At 47.6% G+C, this 27,248-nt stretch overlaps 1 protein-coding gene across 2 annotated transcripts in view; it reads right to left on the minus strand.

Moving 5' to 3' along the window:
• Positions 1-27,248, minus strand: part of LOC149429041 (placenta-specific gene 8 protein-like) — a 60,127-nt gene that overhangs the window by 11,929 nt on the left and 20,950 nt on the right. Inside the window, exon 2 of one of the 2 annotated variants that reach the window (XM_089666801.1) lies at positions 4,930-5,050. In XM_089666801.1, the coding sequence (XP_089522927.1) occupies positions 4,930-5,041 (112 nt within the window). In that variant the 5' untranslated portion in view covers positions 5,042-5,050. Of the gene's footprint in view, positions 1-3,939; positions 4,035-4,929; positions 5,051-27,248 lie in introns of those variants that run through there. The other variant, XM_089666800.1, reaches the window with a different exon arrangement.

Raw genomic sequence — 27,248 nt, forward strand, 5'->3', positions numbered from 1 at the left:
GATGGACACAGCGCACCACGGATCATCGCGCTGCGCACTCCCGGAGCCACGCATGCGCTGTTAGAATGGGACAACGTCATATGACTCCTCCCAGAATGAGAGAACTGCCTTGTGTCCGTCATTGGACTATATGGTGAGCGGGAGGCGGTTAAATAGTGTGATGGTGTAACAAGGGGCAGGGTTACCCTGCCTCCTTGTGACATCATCATGCACTGTGATTGGTCAATGCATTTCACCTGATTTGTGGTCAGGTGTATTGCTTTGACCAATCGAAATGCACTGTCAGGGCGCAGTGCATTGTGGGGTGCGGCGGGCGAACAGCCCAATAAAAGCCCTTGCCAGTTATGTGTTCAGCGAACACATGAACAGCCCATTTTCGAGTCAAACTTACAGCCCATCCCTACTTGTAAAGCTGTAGTAGGGAGCAAGAGCCGCATAAGCCGATGTCTCCTCTGTAGTGCCGGCTCCTGTCCCATGACGACTGACACCAACTGCACCCCACCTCTTATCCCGGATAGTGGCCTTCAGAGTGGTGCCAGCACCAGGAAAGAAGAGATCTTCAGGTCAGTGTGAAGCAATACACCGGGCATAATAGTACAGGGCTGCTTTCACACTGATCTGCTGCGGTTTCCCCACACCGCGGATGTAGTGCAGTGTACCTGGGTTTGCTGCACTTATCCATAGACTTCTGTATATCCCCCGCAGGCGCGGCGCACTTTCTGAAAGTCTACCAAAACGTTTAATTGTATGAGTTTTGATGCTCTTTCAGAAAGTGCGCTGTGCCTGCAGGATGCATCAGAAGTCTATTGCAGAGTACAGTAAACCCAGGAAAGTCCCTCTGCGGTGCAGGTAAACCGCAGCACATCAGTGTGAAAGGAGCCTTATAGGGGGGCTCAAAACAGTAAGGGTTCATTTACATTTGCAGTTTGGGGGATGGTAAAACCCCATAGTTAAGATGTGTTTTTTCCACCCCCATCACAACCACCCCAACCCCTTTAGCTGTAGTGGCCAGGGATGTGGACATGTCGCAGCCGCAGCAGGAGTTACACGCCCCGTCATGGCTGATGAGTGTGGCACCTACCAAGCATGACCCATTTCAGTGAATAAGGCAGCTCTGCGTGTGGTGTGTATGGTGTGAGTTACTATGCCACGTGTAGTGCAGCCCATTGGGGTCATCCGGCTGCCCTATGTGTGTGACTGGACAAGCGAGATAAAACCATGCCTTCCCGCTAATCTCAGGGTGAATGGGGCCGGAAAGTGAAATTGGTGAATTTACACAGACCGATGAGGCTCCGTTCACATCTGTGTGTTTATGAACGCATGGAAAACATGCAGAAAATGCACAAAAAATGCAAAGAACACACAGAAAATGCATAGACAACACAGAAAACTCACAGAAAATGCATAGAAAACACAGAAAACTCACAGAAAATGCATAGAAAATACAGAAAACTCACAGAAAATGCACAACAAATGCAAAGAACACACAGAAAATGCATAGAAAACACAGAAAACTCACAGAAAATGCACAAAAAATGCACAGAATACACACAGAAAATGCACAGAACACAGAAAATGCATAGAAAACACAGAAAATGTACAGAAAACGCACAGAAAACTAACAGAAAATGCATAGAAAACGTACAGAAAATACACAGAAAATGCATAGAAAACACAGAAAATACACAAAAAACGCACAGAAAACACACAGAAAATGCATAGAAAATACAGAAACTGCATAGAAAACGCACAGAAAATGTACAGAAAACGCACAGAAAACTAACAGAAAATGCATAGAAAACGTACAGAAAACACACAGAAAATGCATAGAAAATACAGAAAATGCATAGAAAACACAGAAAATGTACAGAAAACGCACAGAAAACTAACAGAAAATGCATAGAAAACACAGAAAATACACAAAAAACGCACAGAAAACACACAGAAAATGCATAGAAAACACAGAAAATGCATAGAAAACACAGAAAATGTACAGAAAACGCACAGAAAACTAACAGAAAATGCATAGAAAACGCACAGAAAATGCACAGAAAACACAGAAAATGCATAGAAAACGCACAGAAAATGCATAGAAAACACAGAAAATGCATAGAAAACGCACAGAAAATGCATAGAAGACGCACAGAAAATGCATAGAAGACGCACAGAAAATGCACAGAAAACGCACGCTGTGCCATGCCTTTCAGAAACGATGGAAATAATCCTGGTGTTCATGTTATCATTAGATGTTAAAGGCACCCCAAGTGCAGCAAACTTCTCCTTTAACCTCCCTGGCGGTCTGATTATGTCAGGAATTTTGTACCAAAAGCGGTACATTTTTTTTGCATGGAAATATGTATTTTTTTTATTGTAGGCTGTAATTCTTAGGAATCACTCACTGAAATCTGTCTGAACAAGAGTCTAGTAAACATCCCGGGGAGGATAAAATTTGAAACACGAAATCATAAATTCTAATTTAATAAATAATCATAAAAATAATAATATAATAATAATAAATGTAATTCAATAATATAATCAAACCAAAAACACTGAAATGTGAAATAGAGCGCCAAGTTCGCACATCGCTGAGCAAAGTCGCAGAATCGTTTTCAGTGTCTGATGAGGAATTTCCCCCACCAATCATTATCACTCAATTCTGCAAGTGGTTCTGATTTACTATCGCTGTTCTCTAGCTGATCTAAAACCGCGTCTGACCTAAAGGGACGCTTTTTGGACGCCATGGATGTTTCTCAGTTTCCAGGCAGAAAGGGCGGTAATAATGCAGGCAGGGCGCCGGACAAAGCACTCGGGACAAAATGTATGTGAAATGGTTTGATACAGGAATGTTTTACTATGAAATAATTGTTTTTAAAAAAATATCATTTTTTAAAAAATTTCAAGTTCCAGCGCCCGTACGTCCCGAAGTCACAGGGACCGGAACACAGAAGCCGGATGCCTGCATCGGCCGGAGGAGATGGCCGGGGACACTGCAGGGGACACATCGCGGGAGCGAAGGACAAGGTAAGTTCTGCAGGGAATCCCTGAGCAACGCCGCATGGTAAGCCCGAGTGTAGCTCGGGGGGGGGGGGGGGTTACCGCTTGTGGTACTGAAATGTTACCCCGAGCTACACTCGGGAATACTGCCAGGGAGGTTAAGTGAGTCCCTGTGCATTCCTGTGCAGACACCACTAGGGGACGCCCTATACAGGATTGCAGTGCCAGGCACCCTCTGGTGGGATTATTGAATATTTTATAAATTGAGCAAAGCCTTGTGAAGGGTGTTGGGGGATGGGATACGTTGGGGGATGGGATATGTTGGGGGATGGGATACGTTGGGGGATGGGATATGTTGGGGGATGGGATACGTGGGGGAATGGAAATACGTTGGGGGATGGGATACGTGGTGGAATGGGATACGTTGGGGGTGGAATACATTGGGGGATGGGATATGTTGGGGGGTGGGATACATTGGGGGATGGGATACGTTGGGGGTGGGATACGTTGGGGGATGGGATACGTTGGGGGATGGGATACGTTGGGGGATGGGATACGTTCGGGGGTGGGATACGTTGGGGGGTGGGATACGTTGGGGGTGGGATACGTTGGGGGTGGGATACGTTGGGGGTGGGATACGTTGGGGGATGGGATACGTTGGGGGTGGGATACGTTGGGGGATGGGATACGTTGGGGGGGTGGGATACGTTGGGGGGGTGGGATACGTTGGGGGGTGGGATACGTTGGGGGTGGGATACGTTGGGGGTGGGATACGTTGGGGGTGGGATACGTTGGGGGTGGGATACGTTGGGGGGTGGGATACGTTGGGGGATGGGATACGTTGGGGGATGGGATACGTTGGGGGATGGGATACGTTGGGGGATGGGATACGTTGGGGGTGGGATACGTTAGGGGGTGGGATACGTTGGGGGATGGGATACGTACAGATGCCGCAGTCATCGCAGCAGTCGCACATATCGGTGCTCCATCGTGGCCCCTGACTGACCGTCACCGTCTGCGTGGTGACAACCCCGGGCTGAGTGGTGGGATTGGGGTGCCAGGCACCCTCTGGTGGGATTTTTGAATATTTTATAAATTGAGCAAAGCCTTGTGAAGGGTGTTGGGGGATGGGATACGTTGGGGGATGGGATACGTTGGGGGATGGGATACGTTGGGGGATGGGATACGTTGGGGGATGGGATACATTGGGGGATGGGATACGTTGGGGGAATGGGAATACGTTGGGGGATGGGATACGTTGGGGGATGGGATACGTTGGGGGATGGGATACGTTGGGGGATGGGATACGTTGGGGGATGGGATACGTTGGTGGATGGGATACGTGGTGGAATGGGATACATTGGGGGGTAGAATACGTTGGGGGGTGGGATACATTGGGGGGTGGGATACGTTGGGGGATGGGATACGTTGGGGGATGGGATGCGTTGGGGGATGGGATACGTTGGGGGATGGGATACGTTGGGGGATGGGATACGTTGGGGGATGGGATACGTTGGGGGATGGGATACGTTGGGGGGTGGGATACGTTGGGGGGTGGGATACGTTGGGGGGTGGGATACGTTGGGGGGTGGGATACGTTGGGGGATGGGATACGTTGGGGGTGGGATACGTTGGGGGTGGGATACGTTGGGGGATGGGATACGTTGGGGGATGGGATACGTTGGGGGATGGGATACGTTGGGGGGTGGGATACGTTGGGGGGTGGGATACGTTGGGGGTGGGATACGTTGGGGGTGGGATACGTTGGGGGGTGGGATACGTTGGGGGGTGGGATACGTTGGGGGATGGGATACGTTGGGGGATGGGATACGTTGGGGGTGGGATACGTTGGGGGATGGGATACGTTGGGGGTGGGATACGTTGGGGGGTGGGATACGTTGGGGGGTGGGATACGTTGGGGGATGGGATACGTACAGATGCCGCAGTCATCGCAGCAGTCGCACATATCGGTGCTCCATCGTGGCCCCTGACTGACCGTCACCGTCTGCGTGGTGACAACCCCGGGCTGAGTGGTGACCGTCTGCATCTTCTACTCCTGTACAGAGAAAGAAAGACATAAGAGATACATACATACATATATATATATATATACCGGCACACAATGATCAGATGGGTTGGGGGTCATTATTTATAGTGACCGTTCTAAGGCCAGAATATTGGAAACTCCAGAAGTCAGGACCGATCTGCATCATGCAGCTGTGGGTATGCAATTCATTAACAAAAAAAACTGGGGAAAAAAAAACGTATTTTTTGTTTTTTGGTAAGTGGTAGTAAAAAAAAAAAAAAATTACCGTAGATAAACAGCGTACATTTTATTCTACTCTTGCAGTACTGCCTGGACCTTGAAGAAGGGAACGCACCCCGAAAGCTTGTCCTCAAAATTGCATGTTAGTGCAAATAAACAAAGTATCACTCAGGACTCCATTGTTTCTGTCCCAAATGCACCAATACGGCTACATTTTATTCTATAATTTGTACAATTTAATGTACACTAAATTAGGATTCAGGAACATAGAATTTCAAAGTTATTTACAAAAGAAATAAAGATTTTATTTTTATTATTTTGCATTTTTTTATGTGACAATAAAAAAAATGAATTAACAAAATTAAAACAGAAAACAAAACCGGTTTCTATACAGTATTTACTAATAACATAGAAAAAGCCAGAAATAAATTGTTGAAGAGAGAAAAGGAAGTGAGAGTTATTTAGGGTTGTTTTGTTTTAGGATAAACAAAGGATTAATAAGGGTTACATTGGGAACGATTTTATTTAATATTATATATATGTGCAATATTTATTTATGTATTTATTTCATTTTAACCATTCATTTTTTTTGTTTTTTGTTTTTTTTGTACTTGTCAGGTTGCTTTAGTGGAAATCACACATATAACTCTTTGATCTGCTGATGAATAAAATACGTTAGTTAAAAAAATGAGGAATTGTACTTTATCTCTATCTCCCATCTGATCGATGTTTATAAACAATGTTACTTTGTATCTCTCCGTCTCCCGTCTGATCGATGTTTATAAACAATGTTACTTTGTATCTCTCCGTCTCCCATCTGATCGATGTTTATAAACAATGTTACTTTGTATCTCTCTATCCCCCGTCTGATCGATGTTTATAAACAATGTTACTTTGTATCTCTCCATCTCCCGTCTGATCGATGTTTATAAACAATGTTACTTTGTATCTCTCTATCTCCCGTCTGATCGATGTTTATAAACAATGTTACTTTGTATCTCTATCTCCCGCCTGATCGATGTTTATAAACAATGTTACTTTGTATCTCTATCTCCCGCCTGATCGATGTTTATAAACAATGTTACTTTGTATCTCTCCATCTTCCATCTGATCGATGTTTATAAACAATGTTACTTTGTATCTCTCTATCTCCTGTCTGATCGATGTTTATAAACAATGTTACTTTGTATCTCTCCATCTTCCATCTGATCGATGTTTATAAACAATGTTACTTTGTATCTCTCTATCTCCCGTCTGATCGATGTTTATAAACAATGTTACTTTGTATCTCTCTATCTCCCATCTGATCGATGTTTATAAACAATGTTACTTTGTATCTCTATCTCCCGTCTGATCGATGTTTATAAACAATGTTACTTTGTATCTCTATCTCCCGCCTGATCGATGTTTATAAACAATGTTACTTTGTATCTCTCCATCTTCCATCTGCTCGATGTTTATAAACAATGTTACTTTGTATCTCTCTATCTCCCGTCTGATCGATGTTTATAAACAATGTTACTTTGTATCTCTCTATCTCCCATCTGATCGATGTTTATAAACAATGTTACTTTGTATCTCTATCTCCCGTCTGATCGATGTTTATAAACAATGTTACTTTGTATCTCTATCTCCCGCCTGATCGATGTTTATAAACAATGTTACTTTGTATCTCTCCATCTCCCGTCTGATCGATGTTTATAAACAATGTTACTTTGTATCTCTCCATCTCCCGTCTGATCGATGTTTATAAACAATGTTACTTTGTATCTCTATCTCCCGTCTGAGCGATGTTTATAAACAATGTTACTTTGTATCTCTCCATCTCCAGTCTGATCAATGTTTATAAACAATGTTACTTTGTATCTCTCCATCTCCCGTCTGATCGATGTTTATAAACAATGTTACTTTGTATCTCTCCATCTCCAGTCTGATCAATGTTTATAAACAATGTTACTTTGTATCTCTCTATCTCCCGTCTGATCGATGTTTATAAACAATGTTACTTTGTATCTCTCTATCTCCCATCTGATCGATGTTTATAAACAATGTTACTTTGTATCTCTATCTCTCGTCTGATCGATGTTTATAAACAATGTTACTTTGTATCTCTATCTCCCGTCTGATCGATGTTTATAAACAATGTTACTTTGTATCTCTCCATCTCCCGCCTGATCGATGTTTATAAACAATGTTACTTTGTATCTCTCTATCTCCCGTCTGATCGATGTTTATAAACAATGTTACTTTGTATCTCTCCATCTCCCATCTGATCAATGTTTATAAACAATGTTACTTTGTATCTCCATCTCCAGTCTGATCAATGTTTATAAACAATGTTACTTTGTATCTCTCTATCCCCGTCTGATCGATGTTTATAAACAATGTTACTTTGTATCTCTCTATCTCCAGTCTGATCGATGATTATAAACAATGTTACTTTGTATCTCTCTATCTCCCGTCTGATCAATGTTTATAAACAATGTTACTTTGTATCTCTCTATCTCCCGTCTGATCGATGTTTATAAACAATGTTACTTTGTATCTCTCCATCTCCCGTCTGATCGATGTTTATAAACAATGTTACTTTGTATCTCTCTATCTCCCGTCTGATCGATGTTTATAAACAATGTTACTTTGTATCTCTATCTCCCGTCTGATCGATGTTTATAAACAATGTTACTTTGTATCTCTCTATCTCCCGTCTGATCGATGTTTATAAACAATGTTACTTTGTATCTCTCCATCTCCCGTCTGATCGATGTTTATAAACAATGTTACTTTGTATCTCTCTATCTCCCGTCTGATCGATGTTTATAAACAATGTTACTTTGTATCTCTCTATCCCCCGTCTGATCGATGTTTATAAACAATGTTACTTTGTATCTCTCTATCTCCCGTCTGATCGATGTTTATAAACAATGTTACTTTGTATCTCTCCATCTCCCGTCTGATCGATGTTTATAAACAATGTTACTTTGTATCTCTCTATCTCCCGTCTGATCGATGTTTATAAACAATGTTACTTTGTATCTCTCTATCTCCCGTCTGATCGATGTTTATAAACAATGTTACTTTGTATCTCTCCATCTCCCGTCTGATCGATGTTTATAAACAATGTTACTTTGTATCTCTCTATCTTCCGTCTCTTCAATGTTTATAAACAATGTTACTTTGTATCTCTCCATCTCCCTTCTGAACGATGTTTGTATCTCTCCATCTTCCGTCTCTTCAATGTTTATAAACAATGTTACTTTGTATCTCTCTATCTCCACTCTGAACGATGTTTGTATCTCTCCATCTTCCGTCTCTTCAATGTTTATAACCCCTCTCCCTCCTGAGGATTCCCCCCCCCCCTTCCTGACCAGGCCAATATTTTGCGTTATGGCGCTGCGTTACTTTAATTGACAATTGCGCAGTCATGCAGCGCTGCACCCAGATGAAATTTACATCCTTTTTTTCCTACAAATAGAGCTTCCTTTCAGTGGTATTTGATCCCCTGTGCGTTTTTAATTTTTTTGTGCTATAAACAAAAAAAGACACAATTTTGAGAAAAAAATTTTTTTTTTGACATTTTGCCATAAAACACGTCCAGTAAAAAATTTGAAAAAATCAAATTACTTCATAAATTTCAAACAAAATGTTTCCTGCTCCGTGTCTTTGATGAGAAAAATCCCGATACGTGTAAATTAATTGGTTTACATGAAAGTTATAACGTTTACAAATGGCGGGAAAGATACTGAGATATTATTTTTTATACTAGTAATGGCGGCAATCAGCGACTTATAGTGGGACTGCGGCAGACATTCTGACATGGGGGGGCAGGGGCAGACTGACCATTTGGAAACTCGGGCACTGCCCAAGGGCCCCGGGTCAGTAGGTGGCCCCATGAGATGCCCCTGGTACCTTTTTCATAGGATTTTTTGAGTTTGGGCAAGGACACAGGGGCCCCATGATCCCCTATTGCCCGGGGGCCCCATGAGTTGTCAGTCCGCCCCGGGGGGGGACTGACTTAGTGTCACTGACATCCCCATTGACACCAATACAGTGATCAGTGTTAATAAAGAAGTTGCCGGGTCAAATTTCAACCTCGGCATTACCCTCCTGGAGTTTGCATGTTCTCCCTGTGCCTGCGTGGGTTTCCTCCGGATACTCCGGTTTCCTCCCACACTCCAAAGACATGCTGGGAGGTGAATTGGCTCCTGTCTAAATTGTCCCTAGTATGTGTATGTATGAATGTGAGTTAGGGACCTCAGATTGTACACTCCTCAGGGGCGGGGACTGATGTGGATGTACAATATATATGTGGGGTACCCCTTTATCAAATGCCCCCCCACACAGTAGCACATCCAGAACTGGTCCTCAGTGACCCTAAAAATAACTGTCCAATGGTGATAGATGGACCCTGCAGTGGCTGTGCTCTGCAGAGTGAGGGGGTGGGGTGCTGAGATGAGCGTAGGGGGAGGAGCTTGGAAGCACACGCATCTCCGCTATATATTCGATGTTTAGGCAGATTTTTCCTCTCTGCTCAAAGATCTTAAAGCCTTCTGCATCCTACAAGGTAGGTCTCAGCCCATTGGTGGCCGTGGACCAGCTATGTCACCCGTGGGTGTGGACTGCATCCGACACACAGCAAGGGAAAAGTGAGCGCTCCACATGTCGTAGAGGACAATTCTCGGAAGGTTTGGCATCTCACTAAGCCCAGACGGGCAAACGAAGGAGACGGGAAACAAATGTTCGATTCCCAGTGTGAGGTCCGATTCCAGGAGGTTGTGTGAATGCAGTACAGCCCAGCAGGTGACAGAACCCGGGGAACGAGCACAGGGTGGGATTTCTGACCTGACTATAAAGGCGACTAATGAGGTCAGCTGTGGAAACGTGCAGTAGAGTCGTCCTTTAATGCGAGAGGAAGGAAAAATGAACCGTCCGAGCTCTGGAAGTTCAATGATCATTACAACCCCCATCTGTGACGGGCGCAGCGTCAGGCCCTCAGCCATTCTCACCAACTTGTGACCGAAGGACTAGCCAATCTAAAACCGCGCTGTCACATGCGTAACAATGCCACGCCCAGCTGCACCCTGCACAACAATTTTCCAGCTAATGGACTACAATCTATGTACTGCAACCTGAGAACGATTGTTACTGGGTCAGGTTAACTACGCAATTAACCCTTCACACTGCCACCACTTCCTTTTGTACAGAGAAAGAGGAAACTCAGCAATATCAACAATAACACTATGATGTTTGAATAAGCGTCTGTATACCACTGTCACCGCAGGCAGATGTACGCAGAGGGTTAAAACACACAGTAGCGCTCTTCAGAGACAGGGGTGCTTAGTTTGCTTTAAAGAGCTTTAGAAACAGTTCAAGACTTTTCAGAAAATAGGATTTATTACTAAAAAGGTCAAAATGGAACAATAAAAATATTTGCAGAAAAAGATGTAACCAATATATATATATATAAATATACAAAGAGCAATAACACAGCAAAGAGATAAAGAAAGAAGTTTAAGAAGGTAGAATACTTGCAGAAATCCTGGTTTAAGCAGCGTTCAAGTGTAAGAACAAAAGGGTACCGTCTCCCAAGTTGGTTCCGATGTTAAAAGGGAGATCTCTTCATCTTACTTCTCCAAGCATAATAGCCTTTTTCTAGGACCCCAGCAGGGTGTCTCCGTAAAGCAGAGAACCAATCACCTCATTTGAGGAGGGGGGTTTAGTTTAGGTGGAGACCCAGGCTATGACCAAATCCCTCACAGTTTATATCATGGTCAATAACCTTCCGTAGGTACATGTGGCATCCTATCCACTGGCAGGATAATATGCAGAATGATATTCTGAACGCCCAGACATCACATATGACATATCTGCCTGGGACGGTTAAGGAGATATCGCTTTCTGCTCTCGGGCAGACGTAATCTAGAGGTGTAAGGTATCAGGTGACTTGTATTAAAATGACCTCTCTGAATATATGTCTTGTTTCATGGTATGTATTACCTACGAGAAATTATGAAATTGTATGAAAAAGTGTTTTCACAGGGGATGCAGGTTTTACTGCTATTTCGGAATGCGTTTGAAGTCCAGTGACTGACGGGTTTGTAGCTTTACAATCAGCTTCAGAGCAAGAGTAAGACAGACACACTGGAATCAGCTAATTGGGTTTACAACCATGAAGGATATCCAGCTGTGTCCTGTGCACTCCTGAACCCAGCACTCAAAAGAGAGGGAGGGGGGAGCTGATTTGGAGTGAGAAATGATACAAGATGGAGGGTCTTTACCAAAATGGATATTCGTGTCCATATTTGTACGTACAATTGCTGCACCATCTGCCTGTCCTCTCCGGGGCTCAGCTATGTCTCATTGTCTGCAAACACAAACACCACCCTTCACCAACCAATCCAGACACAGCATTTCCTTCACACACACTGCAAGAACAGAGTACAGAGGGGGGAACACCGAACATTTCCAGTCTGCTGCCCCACCCTCACATCGCTCTGTCAGAGACCACCAGGACCATCCTGGGGCCACCACTGACCCCCAGTACAAGGAGACCATATACAGAATGTTCCCAGATATGTCCAACTCTTCTCTGTACAGCGCTGCGGTATATGTCAGAGCTATATACATGTATAATAGTGTGTGACTGTGGGGGAGGGGACATTAGAGTGTAAGCTCCTCTGGTACAGAGACTGATGTGACTGTGGGGGAGGGGACATTAGAGCGTAAGCTCCTCTGGTACAGAGGCTGATGTGACTGTGGGGGAGGGGGTATTAGAGCGTAAGCTCCTCTGTACAGAGGCTGATGGGACTGTGGGGGAGGGGGCATAAGAGCGTAAGCTCCTCTGTACAGAGGTTGATGGGACTGTGGGGGAGGGGGCATTAGAGCGTAAGCTCCTCTGTACAGAGGTTGATGGGACTGTGGGGGAGGGGGCATTAGAGCGTAAGCTCCTCTGGTACAGAGGCTGATGTGACTGTGGGGGAGGGGACATTAGAGCATAAGCTTCTCTGGTGCAGAGACTGATGTGACTGTGGGGGAGGGGCATTAGAGCGTAAGCTCCTCTAGTACAGAGACTGATGTGACTGTGGGGGAGGGGGCATCAGAGTGTAAGCTCCTCTGTACAGAGGCTTATGTGACTGTGGGGGGGGGACATTAGAGTGTAAGCTCCTCTGGTACAGAGACTGATGTGACTGTGGGGGTGGGGACATTAGAGTGTAAGCTCCTCTGGTACAGAGACTGATGTGACTGTGGGGGAGGGGACATTAGAGCGTAAGCTCCTCTGGTACAGAGACTGATGGGACTGTGGGGGGGGGACATTAGAGTGTAAGCTCCTCTGGTACAGAGAATGATGGGACTGTGGGGGAGGGGACATTAGAGTGTAAGCTCCTCTGGTGCAGAGACTGATGGGACTGTGGGGGAGGGGCATTAGAGTGTAAGCTCCTCTGTACAGAGACTGATGTGACTGGCTCAGTGTTCTCTGTACAGCGCTGCGGTGTATGTCAGAGCTATACACAAATAGTAAATGATTGTAGCGTGTCATACATTGATAAAAGCAGGGCTCCTATTGGATGTGATGTGTATGTTGCTTGGTAGGTCGCCCCCCCCCCAGCAGTAGATTGTTAGATGTTGTTCCTCTCTGGTCATTACGTCGTCTTGCTGTGTTATGGAAATCAGCGAAGTGTTTGTACAAGTTTCATTTTGCGGTTTCGGTGTCATTTCCTGCAGATGTTTGAGATCCTCCACACTCTGGGCCCCTCCCTCTCTGCGCTCAGCATGCCGTGCGGTGCTGAGTGTGTCGGTAATATGGGAGCCCTCCCTGGATCCTGTACAGTATAGACATTCATGTTTGGACGGATCAGATGACTCCGACCTAAATCAAATGTGTGACACCGTGCTTATTATTGTGTCTCATCCACTCTCCATTACCTGTCTGTCCGTCATCACCGGGCATAAAAATCATGGCTCAACGTGAGTGCAGGGCTCCGGAATATATATAATGGATCCATCACACTCAGCGGTGTTCAATGGCTCCATCACACTCGCCGGTGTTCAATGGCTCCATCACACTCAGTGGTGTTCAATGCCTCCATCACACTCAGCGGTGTTCAATGGCTCCATCACACTCAGCGGTGTTCAATGGCTCCATCACACTCGCCGGTGTTCAATGGCTCCATCACACTCAGTGGTGTTCAATGCCTCCATCACACTCAGCGGTGTTCAATGGCTCCATCACACTCAGCGGTGTTCAATGGCTCCATCACACTCAGCAGTGTTCAATGGCTCCATCACACTCGGCGGTGTTCAATGGCTCCATCACACTCAGCGGTGTTCAATGGCTCCATCACACTCGGCGGTGTTCAATGGCTCCATCACACTCGCCGGTGTTCAATGGCTCCATCACACTCAGCGGTGTTCAATGGCTCCATCACACTCAGCGGTGTTCAATGGCTCCATCACACTCGGCGGTGTTCAATGGCTCCATCACACTCGCCGGTGTTCAATGGCTCCATCACACTCGGCGGTGTTCAATGGCTCCATCACACTCGCTGGTGTTCAATGGCTCCATCACACTCGGCGGTGTTCAATGGCTCCATCACACTCGGCGGTGTTCAATGGCTCCATCACACTCGGCGGTGTTCAATGGCTCCATCACACTCGGCGGTGTTCAATGGCTCCATCACACTCGGCGGTGTTCAATGGCTACAGCGATGAGAATCATGACTTCCTATGCTGTGAGCTTTGCAGCTTAGAGAGAAGATCCATCGCAGAGATCTGATGACCCTTCCTGTGGCCTGCCGGGCCGGAGCTACACTATTCTGTGCCCCAGGCAAGACCCCCCCCACCCCGGAAAATGAAAAATAAAATACAACTTCACCTATAGTTCTACTTCCCCCCTCCCAGCACACATCCTCCTCAAATGTTCCACCCCAGCACAAATCATCCTTCATAAATCCCCCCTCCTAGCATAAATCCCCCTAAACCCCCCCTCCTAGCATAAATCCCCCCTCCTAGCATATATCCCCCTAAACCCCCCCTCCTAGCATAAATCCCCTCCTAGCATAAATCCCCCTAAACCCCCCCTCCTAGCATAAATCCCCCTAAATCCCCCCTCCTAGCATAAATCCCCCTAAACCCCCCCTCCTAGCATAAATCCCCCCTCCTAGCATAAATCCCCCTAAACCCCCCCTCCTAGCATAAATCCCCCCTCCTAGCATAAATCCCCCTAAACCCCCCCTCCTAGCATAAATCCCGCCTCCTAGCATAAGTCCCCCTAAATCCCCCCTCCTAGCATAAATCCCGCCTCCTAGCATAAATCCCCCTAAACCCCCCCTCCTAGCATAAATCCCGCCTCCTAGCATAAATCCCCCTAAATCCCCCCTCCTAGCATAAATCCCGCCTCCTAGCATAAATCCCCCTAAATCCCCCCTCCTAGCATAAATCCCCCTAAATCCCCCCTCCTAGCATAAATCCCCCCTCCTAGCATAAATCCCCCTAAATCCCCCCTCCTAGCATAAATCCCGCCTCCTAGCATAAATCCCCCTAAATCCCCCCTCCTAGCATAAATCCCCCCTCCTAGCATAAATCCCCCTAAATCCCCCCTCCTAGCATAAATCCCCCCTCCTAGCATAAATCCCCCTAAATCCTCCCTCCTAGCACAAATCCCCCCTCCTAGCATAAATCCCTCCTCCTAGCATAAATCCCTCCTCCTAGCACAAATCCCCCCAAATCAATCCTCCCAGCATCACTCCTCTGCCTTTATTCCCCCGCACAGTCGGGTGGGGGGGGGGGGGGTCACTGATGTAAGGAGGGAATGAATACACTAAGGTAAGGGGGGACATGGATATAAAGGATCCCCCTTATATCAGTAACCCCCCCCCACCTACCTTAGTGTATTGATTCAGTGGATGGAGGTCTGTGGTCACCAAAGTAACCCCTCCCCACATCGCACAAATCCCCCCCATCCCCCTCTAGCACAAATCCCCCCTATCCCCCTCCTAGCACAAATTTCCCCCCATCCCCCTCTCCTCACACAAATCCCCCCAATCCCCTCTCCTATTCACAAATCCCCCCCCCCCCCCCACATCCGGGGATCAGCTACTTATAGAGGGACTGCGGCGGGAACAGACTTGGTGTCACTGACATCCCCAGTGACACCAATACAGTGATCAGTGCTAATAAGAAGCCCTGACACTGTACTAATGGCACTGGGCAGGAAGGGGTTAACATGAGGGGCGATCAAAGGGTTACCCGTGTGCTGGGAGTGCTTCACTGTAAGCATGCTGCTATGCAGAGCCATACAAAGCAGTGTGCAGGAGCTGACAGGGGAGAGATCTGTACTGTTCACAAACAGTTCTCCTCCATCAGAGATGCTTGGCAATCACCGGGTGGCAGTAAGTAATCACCGGCCAGGACCTGGTGATTGACAGCTGCGGCCACGAATAGCAGCACGGGTAGGACACGTCTTGCACGCCCCCTATCCAGAAATGCAAAATCATGTATATATAAATGACTCTGTGCACCCCTGCACCCCTGCAGCAGTACTTCTGCTATAGGGCGGACGGGAAGAGGTTAAGAGGTGGAAAATTTGGGGACCTCTTGATACCAAGCCAAGGTCAGGTAGACCAAGAAAGATTGCAGCCACAACTGCCAGACGAATTGTTCGGGATACAAAGAAATACACACAGGTGACCAAAGAAGAAATCCAGGCTGCTCTGGAGAAAAACAGTGTGGTTGTTTCCAGGAGCACAATATGATGATACTTGAACAAAAATGAGCTGCATGGTCGAGTTGCCAGAAAGAAGCCTTTACTGCGCCAATGCGACAAAAAGCCAGATTACAATATGCCCGACAACACCGTGACACGCCTCACAGATTCTGCCACACTGTAATCTGGACTGACGAGACCAAAATGGAACACTATGTTTGGAGAGGGGTCAACAGCTACAAGAATACCATCCCCACTGTGAAGCATGGTGGTTGACTGAGGTTTTGGGGGGGGGGTGAGCTCTAAACGCATGGGGAATCTTGTGGAAATCCATGGCAAGATGTATTATTATTTATTCATTTCAGGTACTTATATAGCGCCATCAATTTATGCAGCACTTTACATATATATTGTACATTCACATCAGTCCCTAACCCTCAAGGGGCGTACAGTCTAAGGTCCCTAACCCTCAAGGGGCGTACAGTCTAAGGTCCCTAACCCTCAAGGGGCGTACAGTCTAAGGTCCCTAACCCTCAAGGGGCGTACAATCTAGGGTCCCTAACCCTCAAGGGGCGTACAGTCTAAGGTCCCTAATCCTCAAGGGGTGTACAATCTAAGGTCCCTAACCCTCAAGGGGCGTACCATCTAAGGTCCCTAACTCTCAAGGAGCGTACAATCTAGGGTCCCTAACCCTCAAGGGGCGTACAGTCTAAGGTCCCTAATCCTCAAGGGGTGTACAATCTAAGGTCCCTAACCCTCAAGGGGCGTACCATCTAAGGTCCCTAACCCTCAAGGAGCGTACAATCTAAGGTCCCTAACCCTCAAGGGGCGTACAATCTAAGGTCCCTAACCCTCAAGGGGCGTACAATCTAAGGTCCCTAACCCTCAAGGGGCGTACAGTCTAAGGTCCTAACCCTCAAGGGGCGTACAATCTAAGGTCCCTAACCCTCAAGGGGCGTACAATCTAAGATCCCTAACCCTCAAGGGGCGTACAGTCTAAGGTCCTAACCCTCAAGGGGCGTACAATCTAAGGTTCCTAACCCTCAAGGGGCGTACAGTCTAAGGTCCTAACCCTCAAGGGGCGTACAGTCTAAGGTCCTAACCCTCAAGGGGCGTACAGTCTAAGGTCCCTAACCCTCAAGGGGCGTACAGTCTAAGGTCCCTAACCCTCAAGGGGCGTACAGTCTAAGGTCCCTAACCCTCAAGGGGCGTACAATCTAGGGTCCCTAACCCTCAAGGGGCGTACAGTCTAAGGTCCCTAATCCTCAAGGGGTGTACAATCTAAGGTCCCTAACCCTCAAGGGGCGTACCATCTAAGGTCCCTAACTCTCAAGGAGCGTACAATCTAAGGTCCCTAACCCTCAAGGGGCGTACAATCTAAGGTCCCTAACCCTCAAGGGGCGTACAATCTAAGGTCCCTAACCCTCAAGGGGCGTACAGTCTAAGGTCCTAACCCTCAAGGGGCGTACCATCTAGGATCCATAACTCACTTTCATACATACACATACTAGGGACAATTTAGACAGGATACAATTCATCTACCAGCATGTCTTTGGCATGTGGGAGGAAACCCCCAGAGGCACAGGGAGAACATGCAAACTCCAGGCAGGAGGTGCCATGGTTGGGATTCAAACCAACAACCCGAGTACTGCCAGGTGGAAGTGCTAACCATGTAGTCCCTGTGCTGCCCATGATAGCAGTGTTGTCATAAAATGCTGGCAGACAATTTTCATTCCTTTGCATGGAAGCTGGGCATGGGGCACACTTGGACTTCCCAGCACAACAATGACCCTAAGCACAAGGCCAAGCTGACCCTCCAATGGTCACAGCAGAAAAAGGTGAAACTTTAACCCCTTCCAGTCCGGACACTTTCACCACCTTCCAGTCCGGACACTTTCACCACCTTCCAGTCCGGACACTTCCCCCCCCCCTTCCAGTCCGGAACACTTTCCCCCCCTTCCAGTCCAGACACTTTCACCCCCTTCCAGTCCGGACACTTTCACCCCCTTCCACTCCGGACACTTTCCCCCCTTCCAGTCCGGACACTTTCCCCCCTTCCAGTCCGGACACTTTCATCCCCTTCCAGTCCGGACACTTTCCCCCCCTTCCAGTCCGGACACTTTCCCCCCCTTCCAGTCCAGACACTTTCCCCCCCTTCCAGTCCGGACACTTTCACCCCCTTCCACTCCGGACACTTTCCCCCCTTCCAGTCCGGACACTTTCCCCCCTTCCAGTCCGGACACTTTCATCCCCTTCCAGTCCACTTTCCCCCCTTCCAGTCCGGACACTTTCCCCCTCTTCCAGTCCAGACACTTTCCCCCCCTTCCAGTCCGGACACTTTCCCCCCTTCCAGTCCGGACACTTTCCCCCCCTTCCAGTCCGGACACTTTCCCCCCCTTCCAGTCCGGACACTTTCACCCCCTTCCAGTCCACTTTCACCCCCCTGCTTTTACACCCATAAAGGCTGTAAGAGGAATCATTTCTTTATTACTTTAGACTGTACGCTCCTCGGGGGCGGGGACTGATGGGAATGTACAATATATATGTAAAGCGCTGCGTAAATTGCGCTATATAAGTACCTGTAATAATAATAAATAAATATTTCTCTCGGGCTCAGCGGCGGACTGACAACTCATGGGGCCCCCAGGCAATAGGGGATCATGGGGCCCCTGTGTCCTTGCCCAATCTCAAAAAAGCCTATGATAAAGGTACCAGGGGCATCTCATGGGGCCCCATACTGACCCCGGGCCCTTGGGCAGTGCCCAAGTTTCCAAATGGTCAGTCCGCCCCTGCTTTGGCTGCATTCTTGAAGCCATTGAGAACTACTGTGTGAGCTGTGATTGGTCACAGCTTGTCACAGGGGAGGACTGACCATGTGGACACTCGGGCACTGCCTGAAGGCCTGGGGTCAGTAGGGGGCCGCATGTGATGCCCCTGGTACCTTTCATTGGCTTTTTCATAGGCTTTTTTGGGTGTGGGCAAGGACACAGGGGCCCATGATCCACTATTGCCCGGGGGCCCCATGAGTTGTCAGTCCGCCCCTTGCTTGTCACATGGTACAAGGCTGCTGTGAATAGCCCTGTACCATGTGACCTCTGTGATCATTCACAGATTTCACACATAGTAAGCAACAGGGGCGGACTGACAACTCATGGGGCCCCCCGGGCAATAGGGGATCATGGGGCCCCTGTGTGCTTGCCCACAGTCAAACCACACCCAAAAAAGCCTATGAAAGGTACCAGGGACATCTCATGGGGCCCCTAACTGACCCTGGGCCCTCGGGCGGTGCCCGAGTTTCCAAATGGTCAGTCCGCCCCTGGTAAGCAATGATGTCAGAAGTGACATCTTGCTTACTACTCTGCATGTGATCACTGATTGGCCAATCAGTGATCACATGATCGGGACCTCGCAGAGAGGTCCCATACGACGATCGGTGTTTCCCTGTGTCCAGAGGACACAGCGGGCACTGGATCGCGATGCTGCGCGCTCCCAGGGAGCACACACAAGCAGGGGGCCAGGAAAGCCATTTATAAACGCCCAACCGTCCCTGGACTGCCACCGTTCAGCCGTTTATATACAACGGCCGGACAGGAAGTGGTTAATAAGCCATCACATAGTTACAGCAAGAGCAAGGTTTCGGGGCCACGCAGGACCCCTTCATCAGGCATGTGACAAATTGTGATAAAACAGAGAAACTATTTAAAGGACCATCCACCAATCAGTGCTCAGAAAATGAACCAAGCCCCGCCCCTTAATGTCATATTCCCACCATATATATAGACCTTTGTAAACAACACAACCGTTCAAAGCCTTCATAAACGTTCTGCAAAACAGTAATGAGATATACCGAAGCTTTGCTCCTCCATAGAGCAGATATCACGGGATCATGCGTACATTGGACAGTACACGGTGTGTTCATGGCCCCCTGCCACACCGCCTGCTCCCGGGAGATAAGCAACCCTTGGAGGACATAGACTGCTAATCATCCACTGTGTGTATGGTCTGAATCAGCGATCCCGTGACATCTGCTCTATGTAGGGGTGCAGTTATGGCAGGAGGGAGAGTCAATTATACTGTGAACACAATAAGGGGGGGGGGGGGGGGGGCGTACAATCATTTGTGGCTGGGATGAGAGGTTTGTGGAGGAGAGGGGAAGGTGAGCTGTTTATAATGGAAAAGGTAATATGAGGGAGAGGGGAAGATTCATTCTAGTAAGAGGAATGGTGAGGACTTGTGCTAGGAGGGGGGATTAGGGAGATTTTCACTAAGAGGGGGAATTGGAATGTTTTTTTTTTTTTATAATGTAGTTTTTATTGAGTTTCAAAGGCATACAACATACAAAAAGTTGCATAGAGTTGTGAGGTAACATTCACCGATCAACAAAAGAGAGGAAACAGGTTCATCGATGAAAATGCAGATACAGTATCTCCCAGAAGTGAGTCCCCTCTCCCCCTCACATTTGTGTCAATATTTGATTCTCTCTTTTCATGTGACAACACTGAAGAAATGACACGTTGCTACAATGTGACGTAGTCAGTGTACAGCTTGTATAACATGGAAATTTGCTGTCCCCTCAAAGTAACTCAACACACCGCCATTAATGTCTAAACCGCTGGCAACAAAAGTGACTCCACCCCTAAGTGACAAGGTCCAAATTGGGCTCAAAGTGTCAATATTTTGTGTGACCGCCATTATTATCCAGCACTGCCTTAACCCTCTTGGGCATAGAGGTCACCAGAGCTTCACAGGGTGCCACTGGAGTCCTCTTCCCCTCCTCCATGATGTCATCACAGAGCTGGTGGATGTTAGAGACCTTGCGCTCCTCCACCTTCCAGTTGAGGATGCCCCACAGATGCTCAATAGGGTTTAGGTCTGGAGACATGCTTGGCCAGTCCATCACCTTTATCCTCAGTTTCTTTAGCAAGGCAGTGGTGGTCTTGGAGGTGTGTTTGGGGTCGTTCTCATGTTGGAATACTGCCCTGCGGCCCAGTCTCTGAAGGGAGGGGATCATGCTCTGCTTCAGTATGTCACAGTACATGTTGGCATTCATGGTTCCCTCAATGAACTGTAGCTCCCCAGTGCCGGCAACACTCATGCAGCTCCAGACCATGACACTCCCACCACCATGCTGGACTGTAGGCAAGACACACTTGTCTTTGTACTCCTCACCTGGTTGCCGCCACACACGCCTGACACCATCCGAACCCAATCAGTTAATCTTGGTGTCATCAGACCACAGGAGATGGTTCCAGTAATCCATGTCCTTAGTCTGCTTGTCTTCAGCAAACTGCTTGTGGGCTTTCTTGTGCATCATCTTTAGAAGAGGCTTCCTTCTGGGACGACAGCCATGCAGACCAATTTGATGCAGTGTGTGGTGTATGGTCTGAGCACTGACAGGCTGACCCCCCCCCCCACCCCTTCATCCTCTGCAGCAATGCTGACACCACTCATACATCTATTTTCCAAAGACAACCTCTGGATATGATGCTGAGCACGTGCACTCAACTCCTTTGGTGGACCATGGCAAGGCCTGTCCTGAGTGGAACCTGTCTTGTTACACCACTGTATGGTCTTGGCCCCCATGCTGCAGCTCAGTTTCAGGGTCTTGGCAATCTTCTTATAGCCTAGGCCATCTTTATTTAGAGCAGCAATTCTTTTTTTCAGATCCTCAGAGAGTTCTTTGCCATGAGGTGCCATGTTGAACCTCCAGTGACCAGTATGAGAGAGTGAGAGTGATAACACCAAATTTAACACACCCGCAAAGTGTCATTTCTTCAGTGTTGTCACATGAAAAGAGAGAATCAAATATTTACAAAAATGTGAGGGGGGGACTCACTTCTGAGAGATACTGTATATACAATGTCAGTGCATACCAGTGGATTAGCTAGCAATATCAGACATCTGAGTAGACATGTCGGAAATGACAAGATCCCATGGTCCCCACACTGCTTCAAAGGGGGGGACAAGATTAGCATACATAGCAGTGAGGTACTCCATTCTTCTAATCTCAGCAACAAGTATAACCAATTCCGACCGAGTAGGGGGTGTAGCAGAAAGCCATTGCATAGGAATGGTTCTCATGGCCGCTGTTAGGATATGAGAAGATAGTTTCTTGGCAAATTTAGAGAGACCCGTAAAAGATAGGCCCAGTAAAAAATGAATGGGGTCAAATGGGATGTGGACCTGCAAAAGTAACCGCAAAAGATTGCGAGCGTGGAGAACCTCAGGAGTCTTGTACCAGAACATCAATATTTCATATGTATTTTCTTTATATACCACACATATAGAAGATCTGGAGGCAGCCTCCCAAATCCTACTCCATTGATCTAAGGCAGTGGTTCTCAACCTTCCTAATGCCGAGACCCTTTAATACAGTTCCTCATGTTGTGGTGACCCCCAACCATAAAATTATTTACCCAGTAATTATAATTCATGAGTGTCGTTTTACCTCCAATACTGCTGCTTTCAACACAGTAGCTGTTTTTAACAGAGTAGCTGCTTTCTACACAGTAGCTGCTCTTTACACATCGGAAATATGTGTTTTCCAATGGTCTCAAGGGACCCCTGTGAAAGGGTCGTTCGACCCACAAAGGGGTCGCGACCCACAGGTTGAGAACCACTGATCTAAGGGAATATCTTGTTGGAGGATTCAGGGACACTTTTGCATGTAAAGATGTGTTTCAGTAGAAAGGGGGCAAGAGTCTTGAAACAACTTATAGAGAGAGGAGATTAAGCCCCTTTGGTATGGACCCTGAATGCAGATACATTCGAAAAGAGTAGGTTTCTCTAGGGTCAGGGAGGGAATCTTGGAGAAGAAGTGCCGTATCTGTAAGTAAGCATAATACTGATGGGGAGGCATGCGGGAAGCTTTTTGTAATACGATAAAAGGTCTAAGCTTTCGGGTCACTGGGTGGACCAGGTGTCGTAGTTGGAATAAGTTGGCTGTAGCCCAGGGACTTATATGGGGCTGGGGTCAAATTATCAGGAAGACTAGGATTAAGGATAACATTGGTCAGAGGTGAACAAGAAGAGGACAGGGCAAATCTGCCCCTACACCTCCTCCATATAGACAGTGTAAAAAGCATGGGCCCAAACAGTAAATGCCTATAGGAGGAGATTTCAGTGTTGGTCACCGACCAGAGTAGAGAACAAGGGTGCAATAGACATAGCTGCAGCCATTCAATCTCAAACCATTTGTTGGGGGACACTGAGAAGACCAGGAGGTGAGAGTAGGGAGGTGAGTATCCAAATAATACAACACGAGATTCGGGGCCCACGAGGTCGTGCTGAGAGAAGAACCGAGCGGACAATACAGTGAGATTTGTTATGCCAGATAAAGTGGAGTAAAGATTTTGAAGGGAACAGAGCTTGGACATAGGGACAGGAACAGGGAGTGTCTCAAACAGATACAAAAGCTTGGGCAGTATACTCATTTTCAGTACGTTAATCCTTCCGAGAAAGGAGATGGCAAAGTTGTCCCAAGATTTTAAGGATTGACAAATAGCATGCAAAAGGGGAGGAAAATTAGTCTCATAAAGGGAATTGTAAGAAGAGGTAAGGTTGGTACCTAAATACCTCAAGGAGTGGGCAGTGGTGTATTTAGGTTCTGTGCTGCCCTAGGCAACACAAAAATCATCTGCCCCCACAGACACCAACCAACACAACCCCCCCCCCCCCCCGTTCCCCCTCCTGCAGAGAAAGCATGACATTTACCAACAACACCCCTGCCCCCCACTCGGGAGAGTGGGGGGGACATCCCCGGGAATGAGAGTCAGGCTCTACATATGCCATCAAGCAGACCATAGCCTCTCTAGGATCCCACCTGGTTCCCATGGTGTGCATGTCCCTTCTTTCATCCCTTCTTCTGGGGGGAGGTGCTGCCCCCCCTGAAAAATGCCACCCTAGGCAAATGCCTTGTTTGCCTTGTGGTAAATACGCCCCCTGGGAGTGGGGGCACCAGTGGTAGGGATAATTTGACTGAAGAGAAGAGAGAATGGCAGGGGGTATGTGGAGTGGTAAAGCTTCTGTTTTAGACGTGTTAACCTTATAACCAGACAAAGCCCCAAAGAGTTGGAGAGTACGATGCAGAACAGGAAGACTAAGTTAAAGTCACCCCCAATGATCATCCAGGGAGCTGATGTCGAGCATAACTTGTCTAAAGTTTTAGAGAGAAATAGCAATTGACCAGAGTTGGGTGCATACAAATTCAAGAGTATAAGTGCAGGGCCCACATACATACATTCCAGCAACACATAGCGACCATGTGGATCAATTCAAGAGGAGGAGATGCTCAGGGAGCAGTTTTTCCGGATCAAGATATCTACACCGGCTTTCCCAGAGGGATCAAAGGCCGAGTAGGTTTGTGGAAAGCTCTTGGAGGCAAAGCGAAAAGATCCTTCCTGTTTGAAATGATTTTCCTGAATGAATATAATATCTGCTCCCGAGGATCTGAACTCCTTCAGGGCCATCCACCATTTTTGGACTGAATTAGGGCCTTTGACATTATACGACAACAGCCTTAAAGCCATCATGAAACAGCAAAGGATATATCTGCTGCGTAACCTGAGAATACACAGAAATTATCATCGAGGAGACAAAACCAAAAACAACAGAAACAGAAAACTAGGTGATTATCATGGCAACAGGCCTAGTGCAAACAAATGTATCACAAAAAGCAGAGGTCACAGAGACTACGGCCAGAAACAAAGATATCATCAACGATATGTACCCGGGATATCGGACGCACTGACGCACAAGCCTGACGCACAAGCCTGACGCACAAGGGGGCAACACGGCAGCTGACCCTAAATGACAGGTGCCTACCTCAGATAACCATTTAACAGCTGTGATCAGGACATACAAATGAGGGAGGGGTAATAGACAATTTCTAAGGCACACATGGGAACATAAGAGCTCATTTATCAGGACGGGGAACCTGATAACTGGAAGAGTCAGGTAGTGAGGCCCTCTAAGCCAGGAAGTCGAGACCATTGGGGAGTGGAAACCTCTTCCTCCTGGGTTTAGCGGGTGTCCAGATTTTGTGTGGAGTAGCAAAAGACCTGGATGGCGTAGGAGGTTGCAAAAAGGCTTCTTCCAGTAAGGGAGGGAATCACAACTGTTTAAAGAAGGAGTCCGCTTCATGGAGATCATGGAGGAAGACTTGGGAATTAACTTTGGAGACAAGCTTAAAAGGATATCCCCACCAGTAAGCGATTTGGTGCGGTTGAGTGGTAACCAGTTTTAAGACACGTCTCTTTGCCAAAGTAATGGAAACGAATAATAACGTCTCTGGGCCTAGTCCCCTCAGGAGGCCTCAGGCCTAATGATCTATGGGACCAATCCATATGCCAATCAACATCTGGGACTTTAGGTGCCAGCATTGTAAACAGAGATAGCAGGTAGCGTTTGGGTTGGGAGTCAGGGACCGTTTCAGAAATGCCATGAATACTAATATTCTGGCTGCGCTCCCTATTTTCCAGGTCCTCCTGCTGGAGCTGTAACTGGGAAAAGGAATGTTTCAAATTTGCGTTATCCTCCTCCAGGACATGCACATATTGCACCAGTTCGTCAAACTTTGATTCAAGGTGATCTGTGCAATCTCCTAATTGAGTTATTTCCCCCCTGAGCTCCAGAGAAGGGGATTTTACCCCCCGTACCCTGCACTGCTGACCCCTGTCCTCTGTTCTGCTGACCACTGTCCTCCATCCTGCTTACCCCTGTCCTCCGTCCTGCTGACCCCTGTTCTCCATCTTGTTGACCCCTGTCCTCCATCTTGTTGACCCCTGTCCTCTGTCCTGAAGATTCCTATCCTCCATCCAGTTGACTCTTGACCTCTATCATCCGGACTTCTTTCTTCTGCTTTGCTGACCCCAGTCCTCTACCCTTTTGACCCCTGTCCTCCATCCTGCTGACCCCTGTCCTCCATCCTGCTGACCCCTGTCCTCCATCCTCCTGACTGTGAAGGAGAACAACAAAAGATAAGCGCACCAACCTTGCGCATTACCTCAGTAACCAAAAATTTATTGAATAAAAGAATGGTACTCACAAACAGCGAATAAAAACAAGCATGTAAGTCCTCAAAGGGACTTTAGAGGCAAGATGCCAATGCGAATCCCATCATGGAGGAAGCCACTCAGTACAGCTGACGCGTTTCGAAGGACATGCCTTCTTCCTCAGAGCTGACTGGACTGAGAGTGTGTGTTCCCATTTATGCCTCCAGAGCTGACTGGACTGAGAGTGTGTGTTCCTATTTATGCCTCCAGAGGCATAAATGGGAACACACACTCTCAGTCCAGTCAGCTCTGAGGAAGAAGGCATGTCCTTCGAAACGCGTCAGCTGTACTGAGTGGCTTCCTCCATGATGGGATTCGCATTGGCATCTTGCCTCTAAAGTCCCTTTGAGGACTTACATGCTTGTTTTTATTCGCTGTTTGTGAGTACCATTCTTTTATTCAATAACTTTTTGGTTACTGAGGTAATGCGCAAGGTTGGTGCGCTTCTCTTTTGTTGTTCTCCTTCACAGTTTTGTTTGGGCTTCCCCAGCCTTGATGTGGAGCTGCACGACCTTGTTTATTCCGGTGGTTCTTTTCTCTTTGGAGTTTGATTCCATCTACTCACCACCGGCCTGGGTCCCGGAGCGCAGGAGATATTACATTTGGTTCTCCATCCTCCTGACTCCTGTCTATCATCCGCACTTCTTTCTTCTGCATTGCTGACTCCTATCTTCTGCCCTTCTGACCCCTGTCCTCCATCCTGTTAACCCCGTCCTCCATCCTCCTGACTCCTGTTCTCCATCCTCCTGACCCCTGTCCTCCATCCTCCTGGTCCCTGTTGTCCATCCTCCTTAGTCCTGTCCTCCTCCCTGCTGACTCCTGTCCTCCACCCTGCTGACCCCTGTCCTCTTCACTACTGACTCCTGTCCTTCATCCTGCTTACTCCTGTCTTCTATCCAGATGACTCCTGCCCCCTATCCTACTCACCCCATCCTCCATCCTGCTGTCCTCCACACTGCTGGCCCCTTCCCTTGGCACTGCTGACCCCATTTCCTCTGCACTTGTGACCCCTCTTCTTTGCCATCCTGATTGCCTGCTGACCCCTGTATACTGCCCTGCACATCCTTATCCTCTGCCCTGCTGATCCCTGTTCTTTGCCCATGTGACTCCTCTCCTCTGCCCTGCTGACCCCTGTACACTGTCCTACTGACCCCTGTCTTCTGGCCTGATAACCCCTGCTCTCCACCTGGCTGGCCCCTTTTCATTTACTCTGCTGACCCCTGTGTTCTGCCCTGCT

The sequence above is a fragment of the Staurois parvus genome, unplaced genomic scaffold (genome assembly GCF_062004578.1).
Source record: "Staurois parvus isolate SC_StPar_1 unplaced genomic scaffold, SC_StPar_1.0 ptg002849l, whole genome shotgun sequence".
Classification (NCBI taxonomy): Eukaryota; Metazoa; Chordata; class Amphibia; order Anura; family Ranidae; genus Staurois; species Staurois parvus.